Source organism: Mustelus asterias, chromosome 10, assembly GCF_964213995.1.
Source record: "Mustelus asterias chromosome 10, sMusAst1.hap1.1, whole genome shotgun sequence".
NCBI classification, from domain to species: Eukaryota; Metazoa; Chordata; class Chondrichthyes; order Carcharhiniformes; family Triakidae; genus Mustelus; species Mustelus asterias.
Window position 1 is genome coordinate 77346967 of NC_135810.1, and position 20364 is coordinate 77367330.

At 40.7% G+C, this 20364-nt stretch overlaps 1 protein-coding gene across 5 annotated transcripts in view; it reads right to left on the reverse strand.

Annotated features, from left to right (window-relative positions):
- Positions 1–2331: 2331 nt before the first annotated feature.
- Positions 2332–20364, reverse strand: part of LOC144499690 (four and a half LIM domains protein 2) — a 44433-nt gene continuing 26400 nt past the window's right edge. For all 5 annotated transcript variants that reach the window (XM_078221967.1, XM_078221965.1, XM_078221963.1 and 2 more), the window contains exons 4-6: positions 13364–13533; positions 5503–5689; positions 2332–2555 (exon numbers count right to left, since the gene is read on the reverse strand). In XM_078221967.1, the coding sequence (XP_078078093.1) occupies positions 2404–2555; positions 5503–5689; positions 13364–13533 (509 nt within the window). In that variant the 3' untranslated portion in view covers positions 2332–2403. The remainder of the gene's footprint in view (positions 2556–5502; positions 5690–13363; positions 13534–20364) is intronic.

Here is a 20364-nt window from a genome sequence, read left to right on the forward strand (position 1 = left end):
TGCCATGATCTTATTGAATGGTGGAGTAGGCTTGAGGGGCCTACTGCAGCTCCTAATTCATATGTATGTAGATAGCAATGATGTCAAGAGATACAGGGATAGTGCTTGAAGATGGCATTGAGGTAGAAGAAGATCAGCCATTATCCAGTTAAGTGACATAGCAGGCTTGACCGGCCAAATGGCTCCTTCTGCTCCTATGTTCTAAGCCAATCCCTTTAACACAGCCTTGCTTTGTTACAGAAATTACTGCAATGTTCCACAAATGTGATTGTTTCCTTCCTTCACTTCCTTCAAACTCTTCCCAATCTTCTATTATTCTTCCAGCACACCGTGCAGAAAGCAGAACTTGCTGCCCTTCAAACCTTGTTTTATGATCTGCCTGAGCTCTTGCTGGTAACCTCAGGAAGCTAGCTAGGAAATCTGAATTGGATTCCAGGCTGCTGCATCAGGAAGTTCGGGGGTGAGTTGGGGAGGGGAGAGGAGGGGAGGGGAGGGATGAGGTGAGCAGAAGAGGAAAGAGGTAGGATGAGGTGGGGAAGGGATCAGAAGTAATGAGGCATAGTTGGGGCTAAGCAAGAGCTGTAAATGCTCTGCAAAACTACAGTAGAGTAGCGAGAAACAGGAGGGCTGCTCCAAGACCCATATTCTTGTTTAAGGACTTTTAAAAACAAATTTATCTTTTTCACCATTGGTTTGGTTGCAGTTAGACCTCAATTCTCTGAATGCAGCCAGTCTGGTGCCAGTCGAGTTTAAGGCAAGCCAACTTTACAAGAAGGCCACAACTAAGCCTTAGGCACCTTTATTTGCAAATGCAAGGCCTTGGATTATGGCACCATCTCTGATGCTTCCATTTCCTCCTTTACTGAAGCAAAGACTGACTGCTTTGGAAGCTTTGCCATGTCAACTCATTGCGAGGCCCAGATTTCTTTTACTTTAATATGCACATGAACTATTGTATTATGAAAGTTAGTCACCCGTTGCCTCTACAACACTCCTTACTTTTCAAAGGGTATTTGTTCAACATTACCTGAATCATAGAAAGGAGAGTTCTCATGGAATCTGATTGGAGCTCTGAACAGAAACAGGGTAATAATTTAGCTAAAGCTCCTGCTGACTGGGGAATTTGATGGGTAACTGGTTCTTTCTATAAAATACTTTGAATAGTACATTGAACCTAATAGGCATCACCGCCGGAATTTCACCGCTCTGCCCGCCACGGGAATTGGAGTGGGCAAGTGACGGACAATAGGAAGATCTGTTGACCTCAGGCGGGATTTTACAGTTTTGGGATGAGTGAGGCCATAAAATCCCACTCCACGACTCCAAAGAACAAACAATCCATTGCCCCCCCACCAAAATCTTTATTTTATAGCCATTTTGAAACAAATTAGAGACACTTAAGAATAATGAGAAAGTCAAATGTGACCTTGTAAAAAATATCACATTCTATCATTGTGTACCGCAGTGTAATTGTTGTGTATGTCTCAATTCCTGGACAATAGAATCGAGGGCATGATAAACCTACAGTCAGGAGTCTAGGTTCAGTTGCTTTCTTTATTCATTTACAGGATGTGGGCGTCGCTGGCTAGGCCAGCAATTATTGCCCATTCCTAGTTGCCCTTGAGAAGATCGTGGTGAGCTGCCTCCTTGAATTGTTGCAGTCCCTACAGAAAGTATTGATACTTCCTGTAGTTATTGATACTTTCTTCACAAGTTCAGGATATTGGAGAAGATATTTTTTTCTTTGATGCACGTTATGTATCAAAGTACTTAATAGTTGAGGAAAATAGTGAGATGCATGGTGGTGCCTTCAACCAACATTCACTTCACACATATATTCATGCAATATAATAAAAATGTTACTTGCAAATGTGTTTTTACTAAATGTGAATGCATACGGCTGGCCAAAGTTAGCTTAGTAATGGAGTCTGCACATGGACCTTTGTCACTTCAGTCTGTTGTCAGGTGGATCAATTGATAAAATCACATACAATTTGTCCTAAACTTTTAAATTTGTACCACATTACTTTTACAGTTTAAAAACAACTGCAATGTCAAACTCTTCATCAATAAAGTTAAACCTTTACTGATATAATGTAGACCACAATATTTCAGTATTCTTTTATCATTATAGAGGTATTTAATTTTACTTGCTCATGTTGATGCGTGCATACTAGATTAAAATGCTAAACTTTCACTTGGAAACATTCAGTGCAATCATGCAAACCATCGGTGATTTCATTAACATTTTGTAAACTGTTTTTTTTTACCAAGTTGTCAAGCAGAGGAAGAGAAAGTACTATTATGGATAATTCATACAAGAGAAGGTGATAGCCAGAGAAGTTTGCTTTAATGCAGCTACAGTCAAAGTTGCCATAAAATCTGTCGCTAACCAATCTGTTCTCACAGATTCTTGCCGCATTCAGGGCAAAGGATGTCATCTCGTTCTGTGAGGAAACCACGCCCCACGAGTGACATAGAGCATTTTTTACAGCTGAAGCAGTCGTTATGCCATTGACGCTCCTCAAATGAGATGTATTTGGTTCCTCCAAGACCTGGAAAAAATTAATTGCAAAAGGAAGGTAAATAAATAGATGAGGTTTAACCACATTACACAGAGGGCTTTAATTATATGGAACAGATTGCCAAGGAAGCAGTTGAGGGAGATGATCCCAGGGAACTATGTAGATATTTGACAAAATGCAATTTAGGGCTGTTCTGCTTTCATAATTTTAGCCCCAATTCCATCACTTGATCAGACTAACCCAAAACAATGGTCCACCTCCCTATGCCACCCAAATCTGAACGGAGTTTCAATCCAAAACCCACTCTATTATCAAGGTCATCTATTTCCAATTTCACCGTATCATCTACCTTACCCCAATCATTGTTCAAACTCCCATCTGTCACCTCCAAGCTCAACAAATTTTGTGCCTTCTGAGCCAAATCTCAAGAAACGAACCTAACCCGTCTCAAACCTCCCCACGTCTGATTTTAATGGAGGCGGCACAAAGGGAGTGGTGGGGACAGAAAACAAACGCACACACAGGAGGCCATTACTCATTTAAATATTTTAATGAGATTGCATATGTCCGATCTTATCACTAGTCCAGGCTAACTGGGTTTCATTGGGCCTCAGGAAGTCTGGTAATAAACAAAGGGGAGGACAGCAGCATAGAAAAATGAAGTGCTTTTACACCATTTCTTGATGGCCGGGATGCAAGTTCATCCACCCGGCGCATCAAACCAATCTGATTCTCGATCCATGTGCTCATCCATACCCTCCCAACAATCATTGACTACCTCTCCTCCCAAAAAAAGTCACTGGCTCCCTCCACAATCATTGACTTCCCCCCATCAATCACTGACCCCCCCACAATCATCCACCCCACCCCTGTGATCACGTATCATCAGACCCCCACAGTCACTGATCCCTACTCACCATCATTAACCTCCATCCATGGTCACCAACAACTACACTGTCAATGACACTCTTCACAATCACTGAACCACACACATGATCACCGACTCCCCTAAGAACAAGCCTCCCACTATGATCACTAAGCTGCTGTAATTGGGACCTTCCTCAACCCCCCCAAATTCTGACTTAGGCAAACAAGCACTGATTCCCCCAGGGTGTCACCAACCCCACCGCTGCATCATTCCCCCCACCCCCATAGGAATTTTCACAATCACGGACCTCTTTCTCTGACACCAGCCATCACTGCCAATCAGGCTGGCTTGTGGGTGGGGAGCTGATTAAAAGACAACCACATGCTATGGAGTTAAAATGTCATGCTTCTCGGAGAAATCCAGTCTTCCCAACAAGATCGCCTCCTCTTCAATTGGAAATCCTGCCCCCAATAAATGTCAGTCGTTGTAGTGGTTATTACATCACATTGACTGATTTTTGTCAAATATAAAGAAGTCTATTTTAAAATAAAGCAATATACCATGGTACATTACTGATGAAAACTCCCTTATTTTAAGGGTCTGAGAGATCCTATGTATGCTTACACCTGTTTGCTTCAGCTTATGTAAAGAGATCATCTATGCAAAGACTTCATTTTAAGATATTTCTGCCTATGCAATTACATTTAATTGTTAGACAGTAGAGGCTAACTAACACTGCTAACTTGACTAGTTTTAAAACTCAGAAGGCATGCTGGGTTAGCTAAAAAATGACTGCATTCCTGAAGGGTACACAATGCAGGCGAAACAAGTTGTTAATAACAGCAGCTGCAAGGCTTGTTTTTCTAGACAGAGACAGCCTGCAAAGGACACTTACAATAACAAGATAAGGGTTGAGATACATTGTGGATTTTAGTATGTGTTTTCAGTTCAGTTTCAAGATCCTGTTCAAGCTCAGTTCAGTGTGTACAGTACAGGGCCTGGCTTGCTTGAAAGCCAGTCTCCAAGTTTTATTTTTATTTTTACTGCTTCTGTCATATTAATTTTCATAAGTTCTGTTCAATAAAAGAAATTCATTTTAAAACCCCGTACTAGTGCTGTCCCCTCGTCTGTTCAAAGGATTGAATAGACCCAACAGGTCCATGGGAAATTTCTTTTACAATTCATTATAGATATCAATTCAATTAATATTAAATGTAGATGCAAATTTACAACACGTTATGTGCCATAAATGAGGGGATCCATGTTGCATTACTGGAACTGTCAAATAATCAAGTATTCAGCTTTTAGTCTCAACAAATACTGCAATAGGAATTTAGATTAAACAAAGCATTTTGCAGTTTTAGTCACCAAGGAAATGAAATGGAGTCAAGTGACTTTTAGCTCTGCAATGAAGTTCCATTGTATGCAAAATCAATTTATTTTGACAATTCTTGTTAGACAATGGAGTTTTTGTAGATTTTTGTTGGAGGTTATTTCCGCCACCTCCAACATGATTTCATAATCAAACGCATTTCCCCCTAGAGTCTCCTTTCAACATTTTGAAGGGGCCATTCCCTCGATGAAATCCTGGACCACTCCTCAGTAACCTCAATCACTCCCTCCCTTTCCAAGGCACCTTTCCACACAAGTGCAGGAAATGCAGCACCTGCCCTATTATCTCCTCCATTCTCATCACCCAAGTTCACAAACACTCCTTCCAGGTGAAACAGTGATTTTCTTGTCTTTGGTATTTGTTACACTGTATTTTCTGCTCACAATGCAGTCTCCTCTACACTGGGGACACCAAATGCAGACTGGATGACTACTTTGCAGAACATCTCTGCTCACTCTGCAAACACAACCCACATCTTCCAGTTGCCTGTCATTTTATTTCTGCACTTGACTCCCACTCTGACCTGTCTGTCCTTGGCCTTGTGCAGTGTCCCATTGAGGCTCAATGCAAACTCAAAGAACAGCATCTCATCTTTAAATTGGGGACTTTACAATCTTTTGGACTCACTACTGAGTTCAACTATTTTAGATCGCAACACCACCCCCATTTTGCATCCTTTTCTTTGCTGGTTGGGTTCTTTACGATGAAGAACTTACCAGTGATTGGATTGGCACAGGCAGCACATTTTTTGGCATAGAGGTTACTGAAGCAATCCAGGCAGTACGCAAATTCGTCCCGTGAGGTGAAACGTTGTCCAGCCAGTGGCATTTTACATCCGGTGCAGAGAAAGCACTCTTTGTGCCAGGGTTGATCATGGTAAGTGACACCTCCAGTAGTAATAGCCTGGTCAGCAAGGTGAAATACAGGCAACTGTCAGTTACGTCATTGTCAACAGGTAATGATTGATACCACCATAGCAGACCTTTAGTTAAAATATTGAGCAGACAAAGGAGAGAGGATAAATCATATTCATTTTATTGTGCAAGTGAAAACATGTTCATGTAACAGAAGAAAATTGAAACTAATTTGAAAAATTATGCTTGTTTGTGGAAACACATGTCAGACTTTTACAATGTCATAGCAATGTTGGTAAAATTATTCAGTATGTTGTTTCACTGCAATTAGATAATAAAAGTATGATAAACTGGCTTTAAATATTTGCAAATTTTACCACAGCATTGCATCAACTGGTCAAATTTTCATTGAAGATAAAGAGTAGGCCATTCAACTCTTCTGCACTGTTATCAGAAATGGCAGCAACATAGCTTAAATCTCAATGACAAAGTCCTCTTTCATATTTCTAAATACATGTACGTCCAGAGTAAGTACCTATCTATCTCTCTTTTCATCACTGTCATCAACATCAATGGTCTTCAGGGACAGTGAGGGTAATTTTCACTTTGGGTGCAAGCAGTTAACACCCATCTGCAGCTTGCTGGGGAAAGGAAAGTCAGGCAAGGTGACTAAACTGAAACTGCAAACTTTTTACCCCACCACAAGTGACAAATCAGCCCCAGCAACTTCAAACTTCTAAGATTATACCCATTTGTTTTGGATTCTCCAGCTAGAATAAGTCATCCTCTACCATCCATTATATTATCATTAATATATTAGTCCATTCACTCCTCAATTTCCTGATCATCTATGAGTATAACGTCCAGTTACATGGCCTATGGTCATTGCTTCATCCAATAATTTACTTCTTGTAAATCCTTAAGAACAGAATTTCCTTCTTCAAATCAGATACCAATTCCTTTGCACATCTAATGCTGAATCTTTGCATTTTGGACTTGAAAAAATGATTTTACACCTTTGAGCCGACTTTTAATGATTTGTGACCTACATTTTGAATGCCCTTTGGGAAATTACACCCCTAAAGTCCCTGTGGCGACTGGGGAACTTTCAAGGTAACTTCATTGCAGTGTTGATGTCAGCCTACTTGTGATAATAAATAAACTTTTAAACTTCACCTTTTAAATTGAATTTCTTTCTGCTATTTGTATCTCACACATTTCTACATTAAACTACGTCTATCATTCTTTCACTCATTCACTTAATCAATCACTACAATTTTCTGTTTTCTTTGCAATTCAGCGTATATCTAACTATTGGTGAGCACATCTATCATCTAGGTTTGCGATATTTTGTTGAAGGTTGGGCCAGACTGTTAAAGCAGGTGTCTACCCCTCTGTCCCACACATGGGCAATCATATCCCTGACTACGTGCAAAGTTCTTGGAGATTTTCCTGTCAGACACAATGCAGGTATGGTCAGGGTGGGGCACCAACTCCAGAGTGCTTGACCTGATTGGCAATTATCTTGAGTTTTGTCATCCACATTATTAGGAATGGGTTAACGGACCTTCCAATTAAGTCCTAATTTGATGTCAATAATTCAATAGAAGTCACTGATATATCAAGGGGCCACAGGTGGTACTATTTGTTGGTGGAAAATTGTGTGTGGAGTTGGATCAAAGAGATAAAGGTATTTTATGAAGAAGCAGAACTTGTGTTGCCTTTACTCTTTCGCAACTGAGAGACTCAAACACACATTAGGCACTGAAATGGGTTCACAATTTCTAATTTCCTTCCTTTCCCCCTTCCTGCATGCAGACGAGTGAAATGATGCCTTTCTTCATGGATTTTAACATGCTGCCAGCCGGAAGCAGTCTGTCATGATGTTGGGAAATTATGATTGACTGATATCTATCTATACCTTCACCAGTTAACCAAAACCACACAAAACTGTTTAAAGAGGACCTTTTTTAAAAATACTGGAAAATATGTGACCAAAGATGCCTTTTATAAGTCATCTGATGTCTGGCGTGGTTGGTGCACAATTTTGGAATTATACTGCAGGCATGCTCTGACATATTGCTCATGGAATTTCACACCTTGGGATGTTGAATTCCACTTCAAAAAGGACTATTGAATGGTAGATATTAAAATGCAAACTGCTGGACTTAAATCAAGTATAATCCTGTTAAGACAATGGGGAATGGCTAGCCAGCCAGGTTAAACAACCAACAACCAATCAAACCCCATGTGGAGAACGAAAGAACCTCAGGGAGGATTTTTTGGCTGACTTGCCCCAAGACCGGAAAATCCAGCCCGAGGTCAACGGAGCTTTGCATGGTCCGTGTCCTGCCCGCTGCAATTCCCATGGCGGGCAGGATGGGAAAATTCCACACCTCATCTCCTGTTAGTTTTTACTATCTTGAAATGTCTCAAATGTTTCAGCAATTAAACATCAAAATGTTCTACAACAATGACTACAGAAAACATGGTAATCAGATTCCTTTGGAATATACTATGATAAAAATGTTGTTATTTTAATATTTTTTGAGAATATTGTGTTGGGCTGTGGAAACAGTATGTGTGTCTGGGTGTATGACTAATTTAATTAAACTGGGAACTGGGTGTCTTTGGAATTAAGACCATCAAAGGGTTAGGCGTAAAAGCAGGCATTTGAAGTGGAGATGACCTACGTTAGATGTACTACAACTAAACACAACATGGGTAGAAAATTGCATTAGGAGATAAGTGAGGATTTGAATTTTTTGCTGTTAACATTCAAAGGGAACTAAAAGGTTTTACAATTTAAGGAAAGATCATAAGTAAACTTGGGAAAGGTTATTTGACCCCAAGAGTGGGGGCAGTAGAGAACATGAAAGATCTTTATATTTTGAAGACAGTTAAGTTCAGAGAGAGGTTGAGAACATTGGTTTTAAAGATGAAAGAGAAAAAATATGTTTAAAGAGTGGTTGGAAGCCATGCTAGAGATGTAGCCAGGTAAAATCCTGAAAAGAATGCTGTACGGAGACAGGACTGTGAAAGAACCAGTGAAGCAGTCATTAGTTACACTAGGGAAGTGTTTGTTTGCTCCAGAAAGCTCTTGGAATCCTCTACAGGGGAGTGAGAGAGAGAGCGAGAAGCCTTTTGGCATATCTTTCTTATAGCAACAGTGGGTGCCTTGTGGTAATTGTACAGGAATTTATATAGATTGTATATCTATAGGGACTGTTGCCTAAAAGGGGTGTTTGCTACGAGTCTAACCAAGTAAAAATCTACTGAGGAAATTGTTGTAAGACTGATTTTAACTGTGTTGATGTAATCTTGTGTGCTTAAGTTTTTTTTCCTTTTATTAATAAACATTTGAATTTACTATTTAAAATCTCCAAAAGTGTTATTGGAAATTTTGACTCCTGACTTCAGCATGTAACTTCTTGTAGTAAAATACAAATTGAAAATCATTGCGATAGCTTTTCGAGCTCCCCTTTGGGATTTGGTTGGCATGGCACGTACCACCTGCCATATTATAGCAACACAGTGAGTAGGACTTGTGTGTGAAGCAGAAGCAGAGGAATCTGGAATTAATGGAGCAGTAAGGAATTTCTCCCTCGCTATTAAGTTTAATAAAGCCCTATCTTTATAGCCTAAAAAATCATTTACAAGAGAAAGTGAATGTCCATCTGAAAGAACCTCAGGAGAAACTCATCGATTTCTGGAAGACAGATTACAGATTTTTTTAAAAAAGACATTGTCTCCAACAAATGTCTCCACTTCAATTCATTTCCAGAATTTTCAAAGAACCAGCTAACATTCAACAATTCCAAGCCTCTAAGACAAGTGAAGGATTTAACTGTATACTCTTTTTTTATTTCTGGTGTGTGTGTGTGTGTGTGTGTGTGTGTGTGTGTGTGTGTGTGTGTGTGTGTGTGTGTGTGTATAATATTGCAACTTTATTATTTATTCGGGTTTATTAGCTAATAAACTCACTCTTTGACTCGACAAAACTTCATGACTGGCTCCTTATTGTTCGCTGTACAGATAATAAGCAAATAGATTTGGGATTTGGAAAAGGCATACATAGGGGGAAAAACATCTTTGTTGTGATTAGCCGAAGAGGTTGAATAGAGGGGAGTTACTTCACTTCTCATCTGGTCATAACAACTCTTGTATACTTTGACCAGGTCTGGGCCAGTCCTGTTTGCCTTCTGTTCATGTATCTAGGCCTTGAAAGTTGCTAATGTGTTGCTTCACCACTTCCACTGGCAATGTGTTCCAGGCACCCACCACCCTATGTGTGAAAAACTTACCCCGCACGTCTCCTCTACACTTATCCCCTCTCACCTTAAACATGTGCCCTTTTCTAGTTGACCTTTCCAGCCTGGGAAAAAGCCTTTGACTATCCACCCTGTCTCTGCTTCTCATAATTTTGTAGACCTCTATCAGATCACCCCTCAGCTCCTGTCTTTCTAGTGAAACAATCCGAGTTTATCCAACCTCTCCTTATACCTAAAAACCTCCAGCCAGGCAACATCCTGGATGGTGTAACTGATCATGTCAGTCACTTCAAAAGGTAAAGGAGATCAAAGAAAGGTACATAAGAACATAAGAACATAAGAAATAGGAGCAGGAGTAGGCCATCTAGCCCCTCGAGCCTGCCCCGCCATTCAATAAGATCATGGCTGATCTGACGTGGATCAGTACCACTTACCCGCCTGATCCCCATAACCCTTAATTCCCTTACCGCTCAGGAATCCATCCATCCGCGCTTTAAACATATTCAGCGAGGTAGCCTCCACCACCTCAGTGGGCAGAGAATTCCAGAGATTCACCACCCTCTGGGAGAAGAAGTTCCTCCTCAACTCTGTCTTAAACCGACCCCCCTTTATTTTGAGGCTGTGTCCTCTAGTTTTAACTTCCTTACTAAGTGGAAAGAATCTCTCCGCCTCCACCCTATCCAGCCCCCGCATTATCTTATAAGTCTCCATAAGATCCCCCCTCATCCTTCTAAACTCCAACGAGTACAAACCCAATCTCCTCAGCCTCTCCTCATAATCCAAACCCCTCATCTCCGGTATCAACCTGGTGAACCTTCTCTGCACTCCCTCCAATGCCAATATATCCTTCCTCATATAAGGGGACCAATACTGCACACAGTATTCCAGCTGCGGCCTCACCAATGCCCTGTACAGGTGCATCAAGACATCCCTGCTTTTATATTCTATCCCTCTCGCAATATAGGCCAACATCCCATTTGCCTTCTTGATCACCTGTTGTACCTGCAGACTGGGCTTTTGCGTCTCATGCACAAGGACCCCCAGGTCCCTTTGCACGGTAGCATGTTTTAATTTGTTTCCATTGAGATAGTAATCCCATTTGTTATTATTTCCTCCAAAGTGTATAACCTCGCATTTATCAACGTTATACTCCATTTGCCATATCCTCGCCCACTCACTCAGCCTGTCCAAATCTCTCTGCAGATCTTCTCCGTCCTCCACACGATTCACTTTTCCACTTATCTTTGTGTCGTCTGCAAACTTCGTTACCCTACACTCCGTCCCCTCCTCCAGATCATCTATATAAATGGTAAACAGTTGCGGCCCGAGTACCGATCCCTGCGGCACGCCACTAGTTACCTTCCTCCAACCGGAAAAACACCCATTTATTCTGACTCTTTGCTTCCTGTCGGATAGCCAGTCCCCAATCCACTTTAACACACTACCCCCAACTCCGTGTGCCCTAATCTTCTTCAGCAGCCTTTTAGGTAATGCACAACAGTCACAGAGATTATACCACTTATGACCCTGGCTAAACCCATTGTGGGAGGAATGGAAATTTTATTGAAGAGAATCTAATAGCGAGAGATGGACATACATTTGGGAGATGGAAACATGCAGAGCACAGAGAAATTTCAGTGGGAGTGATAATTTGCTAAGACAGAGTTTCTTTGAGAAGGAGTGTGAAGGTTTTGAAAAAGGGGAAGAGGAAGAAGGAGAAACCATTTATAATTTATAGCTGGCCTGGGGATCAGAAGGTTGGGTGGCCAACAGTTTTGTTGGTATCATAGAAACCCTACAGTACAGAAAGAGGCCATTCGGCCCATCGAGTCTGCACCGACCACAATCCAGACCCTACTCCCATATCCATACATATTTTACCCACTAATCCCTCAAACCTACGAATCTCAGGACACTAAGGGGCAATTTTTTAACATGGCCAATCAACCTAACCCGCACATCTTTGGAATCAAGGAAACACCAGATAGGCCAAGGGTAACATGGGAAAGAAACTACGAAAGATGTGATGCGTGGCTGGGTAGGGAGAACCTGAGGGGACTATTAGTTGTTGGGCAAGAGAAAGTGGGAAGAAGCAACAGATGGAGGTCGGTGAATAAGGAAAGTCCCTGGATTGGTGGTAAAAATGTCCATGGATTCTTCACTCTGGGGATTTGGTGACATAGTGCTAATGTCATTAGACTAGTAATTTAGAGACCGAGGGGAAATAGATTCAAATCCCACCATGGTAGCTGGTGGAATTTGAATTTAATTAATAAAAATGAAAATCTGGAATTGAATGCTGGTCTTAGCAATAGAGACCATGAAACTATCATTGTTTGTCTTTATAAACCCACTGATTCACTAATGTCCTTTAGGGAAGGAAATCTGCTATCCTAACCTGGTCTGGCCTACATTTGATTCCAGATCCATAGCAATGTGGTTGACTCTTAACCACCCTCTGAAATGGCCTAGCAAGCTGCTCAGTTCAAGGGCGCTGAGGTAGCAGCAATAAATGTTAGCCTTGCCAACAATGTCCATATCCCATGAAACAATAGATTAAAGAAAAACTCTTGTTGGAAGTGAGGGCCCAAAAGGCAGTAGTAGATGGTTGGAACCTATTGTATTGTTAGGGGAATTTCCCTTAACTTCATTGCAGTGTTAATGTAAGCCTTACTTGTGACTAATAAATAAACTTTAACTTCAGGTTGTTTTAATTTCCAAAAGTTTGTTTTAATTTCCTCCCTTTGCATACCAACATCCACTGTCTTGGCTAAGTGGCAGTTATTCACCAGTGAAACCAAATTGTGAATGGCCTTGGGATCCTCAACAATCTGCTTCATGAATTCCATATTCAGTTTTAACCGTTCTCAATGTTTATGTCAAATTTCAAGTAGAAATTGTTAACCAACTTTTGGGAATGGAAATCCTGGAAGACTTTTCTTTCCCCTATGTTCAGTGGTGCTGAAGCCAATTCTGGTGTCCCTGGTGCCTTCTGCTGGATTGAATTCGCTTAACACAATGAAATCATAGAAATCATAGAAACCCTACAGTGCAGAAGGAGGCCATTCGGCCCATCGAGTCTGCACCGACCACAATCCCACCCAGGCCCTACCCCCACATATTTACCCGCTAATCTACATATCTCAGGGGCAATTTTAACCTGGCCAATCAACCTAACCCGCACATCTTTGGACTGTGGGAGGAAACCGGAGCACCCGGAGGAAACCCACGCAAACACGAGGAGAATGTGCAAACTCCACACAGACAGTGTCCCACGCCAGGAATCGAACCCGGGACCCTGGAGCTGTGAAGCAGCAGTGCTAACCACTGTGCTACCGTGCCGCCCTGAAACCTGAACTTTCTTGATTTGAATGGTCCCATGCCAGATCATACAATTGGTTTAGATCGATTGAAAAAATTACTACCCACAGACCTTGTAATAAGTGGCTCACCTTCTTGCATTGCACACAGTGCATGGCAAACTGCTTTTCATAACACGGCACACAGTAATTTTCATCGTCCTTAGGGATGAAGCTTTTTGTGCCCATTGGTTGTTGGCAGCGGTGACAAATGAAACAAGTCTCATGCCAGCTGTTACCCTTGTACTCCATCTTGCGGGTGCCTGTGTTTCAGTAAGAGACGCAAAGGCAAGTGTAAATCCAGATGCTACCTCTCCTATTTCTACCAAGTCATTTTTAAAATGTAAAGAATATGCAGTAGTTCTTTCTGTAGCAGCCTGTGGAGCATGATATACCAGGCTTCATTATCTGATCTTGTCAGCTGAAGGTGAACTGTCCTACAATGAGATTAAAACATCTACTAAATTATATTTTCTTAGAATAAAAGTGTGAGCTGAAGACACTAAGCAATGAAAAAATAATTCTTCTCCTACCATCTGTTTGGAAGATGGAAAAGATTACCTAGCAAAGATCAACTTTATTTACACAAATTTGTGGCATAATTCTGCTGCCTTCAGCTAATTGTACCTGTTTCACTGAGTGTCACAAAGAAAGAACACTAGAAGAAAGCATTATCTATCAGTATAACTGAAATTATTTCCAGCAGTATTTCTGAAATTAGTCTCTGTTGCAGACATTTTCTTCCAAAAATAAGACATTTGGAGCACAGCTTTTCTCAGCAGTGTGTGAGTGAGGTGATGGTAGTGGGGTTAATTGGGGAAGGACAATTTTGAGTTTATGTCATTGAACATTCCTCTTAAGGAACATAGAAATTAGGAGCGGAAGTGGGCAATTCAGCCCTTCAAGCCTGCTCTGCAAAGTGCAAAACTGTTCGACTTTTATTTTTTAATGAGAAATCTCAGTCCCAATGACCATTTCATTTCAACAATGCAACCAAAATCTTCATATGACAACAACCCTCTCTATGATCATTCATCACAGGATAGCATTCATTTCAGACAGTTAACTGCTGGGCCAAATGATCATCAACTTTGTTCTGATAGTTGGATATAAGGTGCAGTATGTTGTAGACGCACCATATAGTCATTATCTCTCTGAGGTGACTGGAGTTGGATGTAACAGCCACATCAAATAAACAGTTGAAATGAAATGTGCTATGTAAATGACACTTTGCTGTAGCGACTCATCTGATGCCAGTTGAAAGGATGATCGCCAAATATTAGGTTTGATAATAGGTCTGAGAATTCAGCTTAGCAGTATTCAGTTCAGCAATAATGACGCAATAATGCCACATCTGCATCACAACAATCAACACTGACACTGTAACTGATATCAGACAACTGTAAAGGCTAATCATCTAGTGAATGAATGAAAATCTTTTTTTACCAGTGTCTGAAGAAGAGAGAGAATTTATATGATGCTTTTCCTGACAATTTGATGTGTAGTCAGAGTTTTAATACAGGGGAGCCCAGCAGCCAATTTGTGAACAGCAAGGCCTCACAAATAGAAATGAGATGATTTGGTTTTGGTGTTGATTCAAAGATAAGCATTGATTGGGATACTAGGAATATTCCCATGCTCCTTTTTGAATAGTGCCATGGGATTATGCACATCCACTTGAGAGGGCAAATAGGACATTAATTTAACATTTCATCTAAATGTGGAAGTCCTTCTGACAGTGCAGCACTCTTTTAGAACTGGCAGCTTAGTTTATGTTCTGGGGTCTCTGAAATAGGGTTCCTGAATTGCATGATCTTGTGGTTCAATGGCAAGAACACTTTCACTGAGTCAAGGGTAATACTTGAAACATGGTCTTGATGGTACATAAACATCAACTTGTGAGTATAGCAGTAGACCAATAACCCATGTAATAAATGGGAACATAGGAATTAGGGGCAGTAATAGGCAAGTAATAGGTAGTTCCTCCTCATCTCAGTTTTAAATCTACTGCCTTTCTAACTATACCTGTGACCTCTCGTTCCAGATTGCCCCACAAGGGGAAACGTTTGGTCTACATTTACTTTCTCAATCCCTTTTAGTATTTTATATATCTTGATCATATATCTCATCCCTCTTAACTCCAGTGAGTATAAGCCCAAACTGTTTAATCTCTCCTCATACATTAACATATGAAAGCTTATTAATAATTGAATTCTGATAGTATTGCCACAGATGTTCATTTACTTCTGCTGTCCTGTTGACATTGATGCAAACAGAACTGAAAACCATTGTCTCATGACAGTCCTTCAGCCAAATATTTAACTCAACAGTTTGCAGAGAAAGTAAACCTCATTGGTTTCAGTTGTCATTCTTTAATATTGGGAACTTCTTAGACTCTTTAGTGACCTTTGAAATTTGTGCAAATCACAGGCACATGGGAATCACTGTATGCAGAACTGTCAGTTTTGTTTCTGATATAGAATATTGCATTTAGCAACATAGCTTCTCATTCTTAAATTCATTGGCTCCGTGTATTGAGATCAAGCTTATTGCAGGTCTCCAGCATTCACCCTATCAGTTTTAGATCAGTTGGAGGGTATCTAAATTATGTGGGGCATGTGGATGCAAGTGTCAAAATGGGCACATCATCAGTGTTCACTTCCTTCATGTGGCTGAAAAATGGAATGCCTATGAGCATGGACACCTCCCTCCAACATCTGCCCCCCACCCCTCCCCCTTACGCCTGCAACCTCACTTGGAAGCACCTACGCTTTACCTCATGGCAGGAAAACTGCTGTCCTTACCCGGTCTGGCTTACATGTGACTCCAGAGCCACAGCAACGTGGTTGACTCTCAATTGCACTCCAAGGGCAACTAGGGATGGGCAGTAAAATTCTGTAAGAAGTCTAACAACACCTGGTTAAAGTTCAACAGGTTTATTTCGTACCAAACGCCACTAGCTTTCGGACCGTGCTGCTCCTTCGTCAGGTGGAGTGGGAGATCTGCTCACAAACAGGGCACACAGAGACACAAACTCAATTTACAGAATAATGATTGGAATGAGATTCTTTGCAGCTAATCAAGTCTTAAAGGTACAGACAATGTGAGTGGAGAGAGCATTAAGCACAGGTTAAAGAGATGTGTATTGTCTCCAGACAGGACAGCTAGTGAGATTTTGCAAGTCCAGGCAACTTGTGGGGGTTACAGATAGTGTGACATGAACCCAAGATCCCGGTTGAGGCCGTCCTCATGTGTGTGGAACTTGGCTATCAGTTTCTGCTCAGCGACTCTGCGTTGTCGCGTGTTGTGAAGATCCATTCTCTCTCCACTCACATTGTCTGTACCTTTAAGACTTGATGAGCTGTAAAGAATCGCATTCCAATCATTATTCTGTAAATTGAGTTTGTGTCTCTGTATGCCCTGTTTGTGAGCAGAACTCCCACTCCACCTGACGAAGGAGCAGCACGCTCCGAAAGCTAGTGGCGTTTGGTACGAAATAAACCTGTTGGACTTTAACCTGGTGTTGTTAGACTTCTTATTGTGTTTACCCCAGTCCAACGCCGGCATCTCCACATCAATAAAATTCTGGCCAGCCAGCGACACCCATGTCCCACGAATTAATAAAAAAAATACCAACCTCCAGTATGCTGCTAAGCCAGGCATGTGCTAACTCCCAGCGTGTGGAGTGCTTGATGACATTTACCTCGTAAGAAGTGGGAGGAAGTGCTACCCTTTATGAGGTGTGTCAGAAAAATGAACAGATGGCTGAACTCCACAACAACTTTCTCACTGATAGTTGTGCAAAGCTACAGTGAGAGAACCTGCAAATATTTGGAGCCATTATAGATAGTTGTAGTTCCATTTATTTAGCACCACTAGAACTTGAGTCCGCAACCACCGAGATTTATCTATGGCAGAGATTGAAGCACTGACTGGATTTAATTTATGTGATATCACTGAGCAGCTTAAGAACTCATATTACAATAGAAATCAGCTAAATTCACCGATGCTAATTTCTTTGAAAAGCCATTTTCACCAAAGCAAGAACATATTTTCTTACATAATTGGAAGAAGGGTAGCAAGTTCCAGTATAAATTTTTAACAGCTGAGATATGTATGATGTACATAATGATGTACCACTGACAATAGCTGGCTATGTGTTAGACTCTCAGGAGAGAGGTTAAATCATGTTTAAGAGCTATATGCTTACTCTGTAACCAGCTTTGATGTAGTACTAATACACAACTGTTAAGCAGATACCAGAGTATGTCTAAGAACCAAGTCCCAAGAAAGAAGGACGCAACGTCTGAACATGGCGGCAGCAATAGAGACACCAATGTAAAAAACACATCAGTGTAATTGAAGGAATCACAGAATGATACAGGTTTTGAAAGCAACTTGAGAAATTTTGGCAGGTGCAGGAGGCAAACTGGAGGGGGTAACAATGAGCATCCTAAAGAGAAGTCCCTGCTCTTGCTCACCCACTTGGCTGCCTTGAGGGCCCATAGTGGGGGTTATGGAAATGCAATTTTTTCCGGTGCCAAACTGCATCAGGTCTTCATGAAAAACAGCCTGAGTTAGTTCCTTTCTTTATGCAGTAGGTCCAGTAGCAGATAACATTCTCTTAAGGGTGTATGGGAGTCCACTACGAATTTTATGGGCCTGAGGCTTGCAGATATTAATTTTTGTTTTTTTTGTACATTTGCATTTTATTTCTGCTTTGTTCTTGATTTTAAGCCTATAATAAATATTTAAAGTTACCTCGTATTAAATATTACTTTGTAGACATTGGTCTAAACCTAGCTCTGATTACACTTTGATTAATTAGTTAACAATAATCAGTAGTGATACGTTTTCCCAAGCCTTTGTTCTTCATATTGGCCATCTGGTATTTGGTCTACATCTCTGCTTTCTCTTTCTAAGCCAGACAAAAACATAAAGTTTTTTATTCAGAAGTATTTTTTTATTGCATTTGATGACCCTTGGACTACAGGCCAGGACAATGAATGGCCTTGCATAGAGTGGTGAATTATGGTGTGGACATCTGGAAATGGAGTTTGAATGATGGACATATCATTTGAATGATGGCAATAGGAAAGACAGAATCAAAAGATATGTAAACAACTTGGATTGTGAAGTCTGCAAAGCCTTGCAGTGCCTATGAGGAGAATCATTCGGGACATATGTTTACCAGACTCTGTTTTGAGAAAGCCTCAAAAGGCTGGAATGGATCCAGAAATTTGGCTTAAAGGGATTCAGTGCTGCAGCCAAGTGGAATAGTCAACAGTACAGGAGGAAGGGTCAGGAGTGGAATGACTAACCATAGTTACCACCCATTGTAAGATTATTTGGAGGCTTGGTCATGTATGAGCCAAGGGGAATTTTACCAAATTAGGTTCATCTCATGGAACAGACTAATTTGGGGTTATCCATTTTGGGGAGCTGTCGTGAGCAGACCAATTTGGGGTTAATGTTTGTAACATAGTATAAATCTGTAAAATAGTATGTATAGTATGTAAGTAGAGTTGTCTTTCTCCCTCTCTTTTAATATAGTGCTTTCTCCTTTCAATAAAGTTATCTTTCTTTCAACATACTTATTTTTTACTATATCATCAATTATAATTTTATATATTAATTACAATTAACATTGTTCAATAAAATTGTTGTTTTAACACAGTACTTGGCATTGTCATGCGTTCCTGTTATATCCAGAATAAGGCTCCAAACCTAAGTGAGACTCCAAAGGGACTCTCACGCCCCTTACAATTTTGATTTCATTATTAAAGCCTTTGACACCCATTCTAACCCAAAGCATAATTTAGTCATCAAAAGAGTATGTTTTAACCAGTGCTCACAATGGCCTGGACATTGTCTACTTTAACTCCTGTTGTTCAAGAGGAGACTTCCATGGAGAATGCCTCGCCTGAGTTTAAGTTAGAATCCATAGAGGATCACACAGTTAGAGAGCTGGCACTTTCCTGGAGTGAAAGTGAATTGGCACCATACTTCAGTCCCAGCTGAAGGGTCCCAACTCTTCTCTTCAGAGTTGGAGGTCAGCACAGAAAGTGTGGCAGAATCATTAGCACTTCTTTCAAAATGCTAGCACTTAAGCAATACTTCAATTTTTAAAAAACTCATCACGAAGATTTTAACTTTTCACTTTTATAGAATCACAGAACCCCTACAGTGCAGAAGCAGTCCATTCAGCAAATTCTCCCTGTGGTCTGCAAAGGCTTCCTCCGGGTGTTCCAGTTTCATCTCGCAGTCCAAAGATTTGCAGGTTAGATGGATTGGCCATGGTAAATTTTCCCTTAATGTCTAAAGATGTGTAGGTTAGATGGATTAGCCATGGTAAGTGCACAGAGTTATGGGGATAGGGCAGAAGGGGGGGCCTGGGTGGGGTGCTCTTTTGGAGAGTTGGTGCAGACTGGATGGGCTGAATGGCCTTTTTCTGCACTGTCAGTATTCTTAAAATAGGGTTGGAGGTGACATTGGTTTCTGGATCTAAATTCGAATAAAATCTCAAAATCACAGAGATGCAATGGGGAAAGGTCTAAGAGTGCACCAAAGGGTGGAAATTATATAGAACCCCCAGTATGACTCACATTGAATATATACAATAAATATTACATGTATCCCAATTGTACTGAAGCACTTCACAGTGCAACATGATCTATGTAGAAAACTTGAATATCATTGCACTTTCTGTGATAGCCATTTAGAAGTGTTTTGTAATGTTCTTTCTTTATGACTGAATTATATTTTTGCAAAAACAAAATGGGGAGAACAAATAATTTGTGTTTCAGTTCTCGATCCTTTGTCTATACTAATCTGTTCTTTCCATAGATTCTGACTGATTATTGAAATGTCTCTCTGTTTTTGCTTCAAACTTCTAAAGGCTGATATTTACTTTCGGTGATGGTGTAACACTAACCAATTGGCTGCCCATTAAACAATCCACCTGATTTTCCTTTTATTCTCCTCCTGCCCATTTAAAAAATTATAACTGAAAGTTAAATTAGACACCATCATCAGCTAACTGTCAACCCTTCCTCCATCAATCAGGTAAACACTTCCAGTTCCTTTCCTTATCA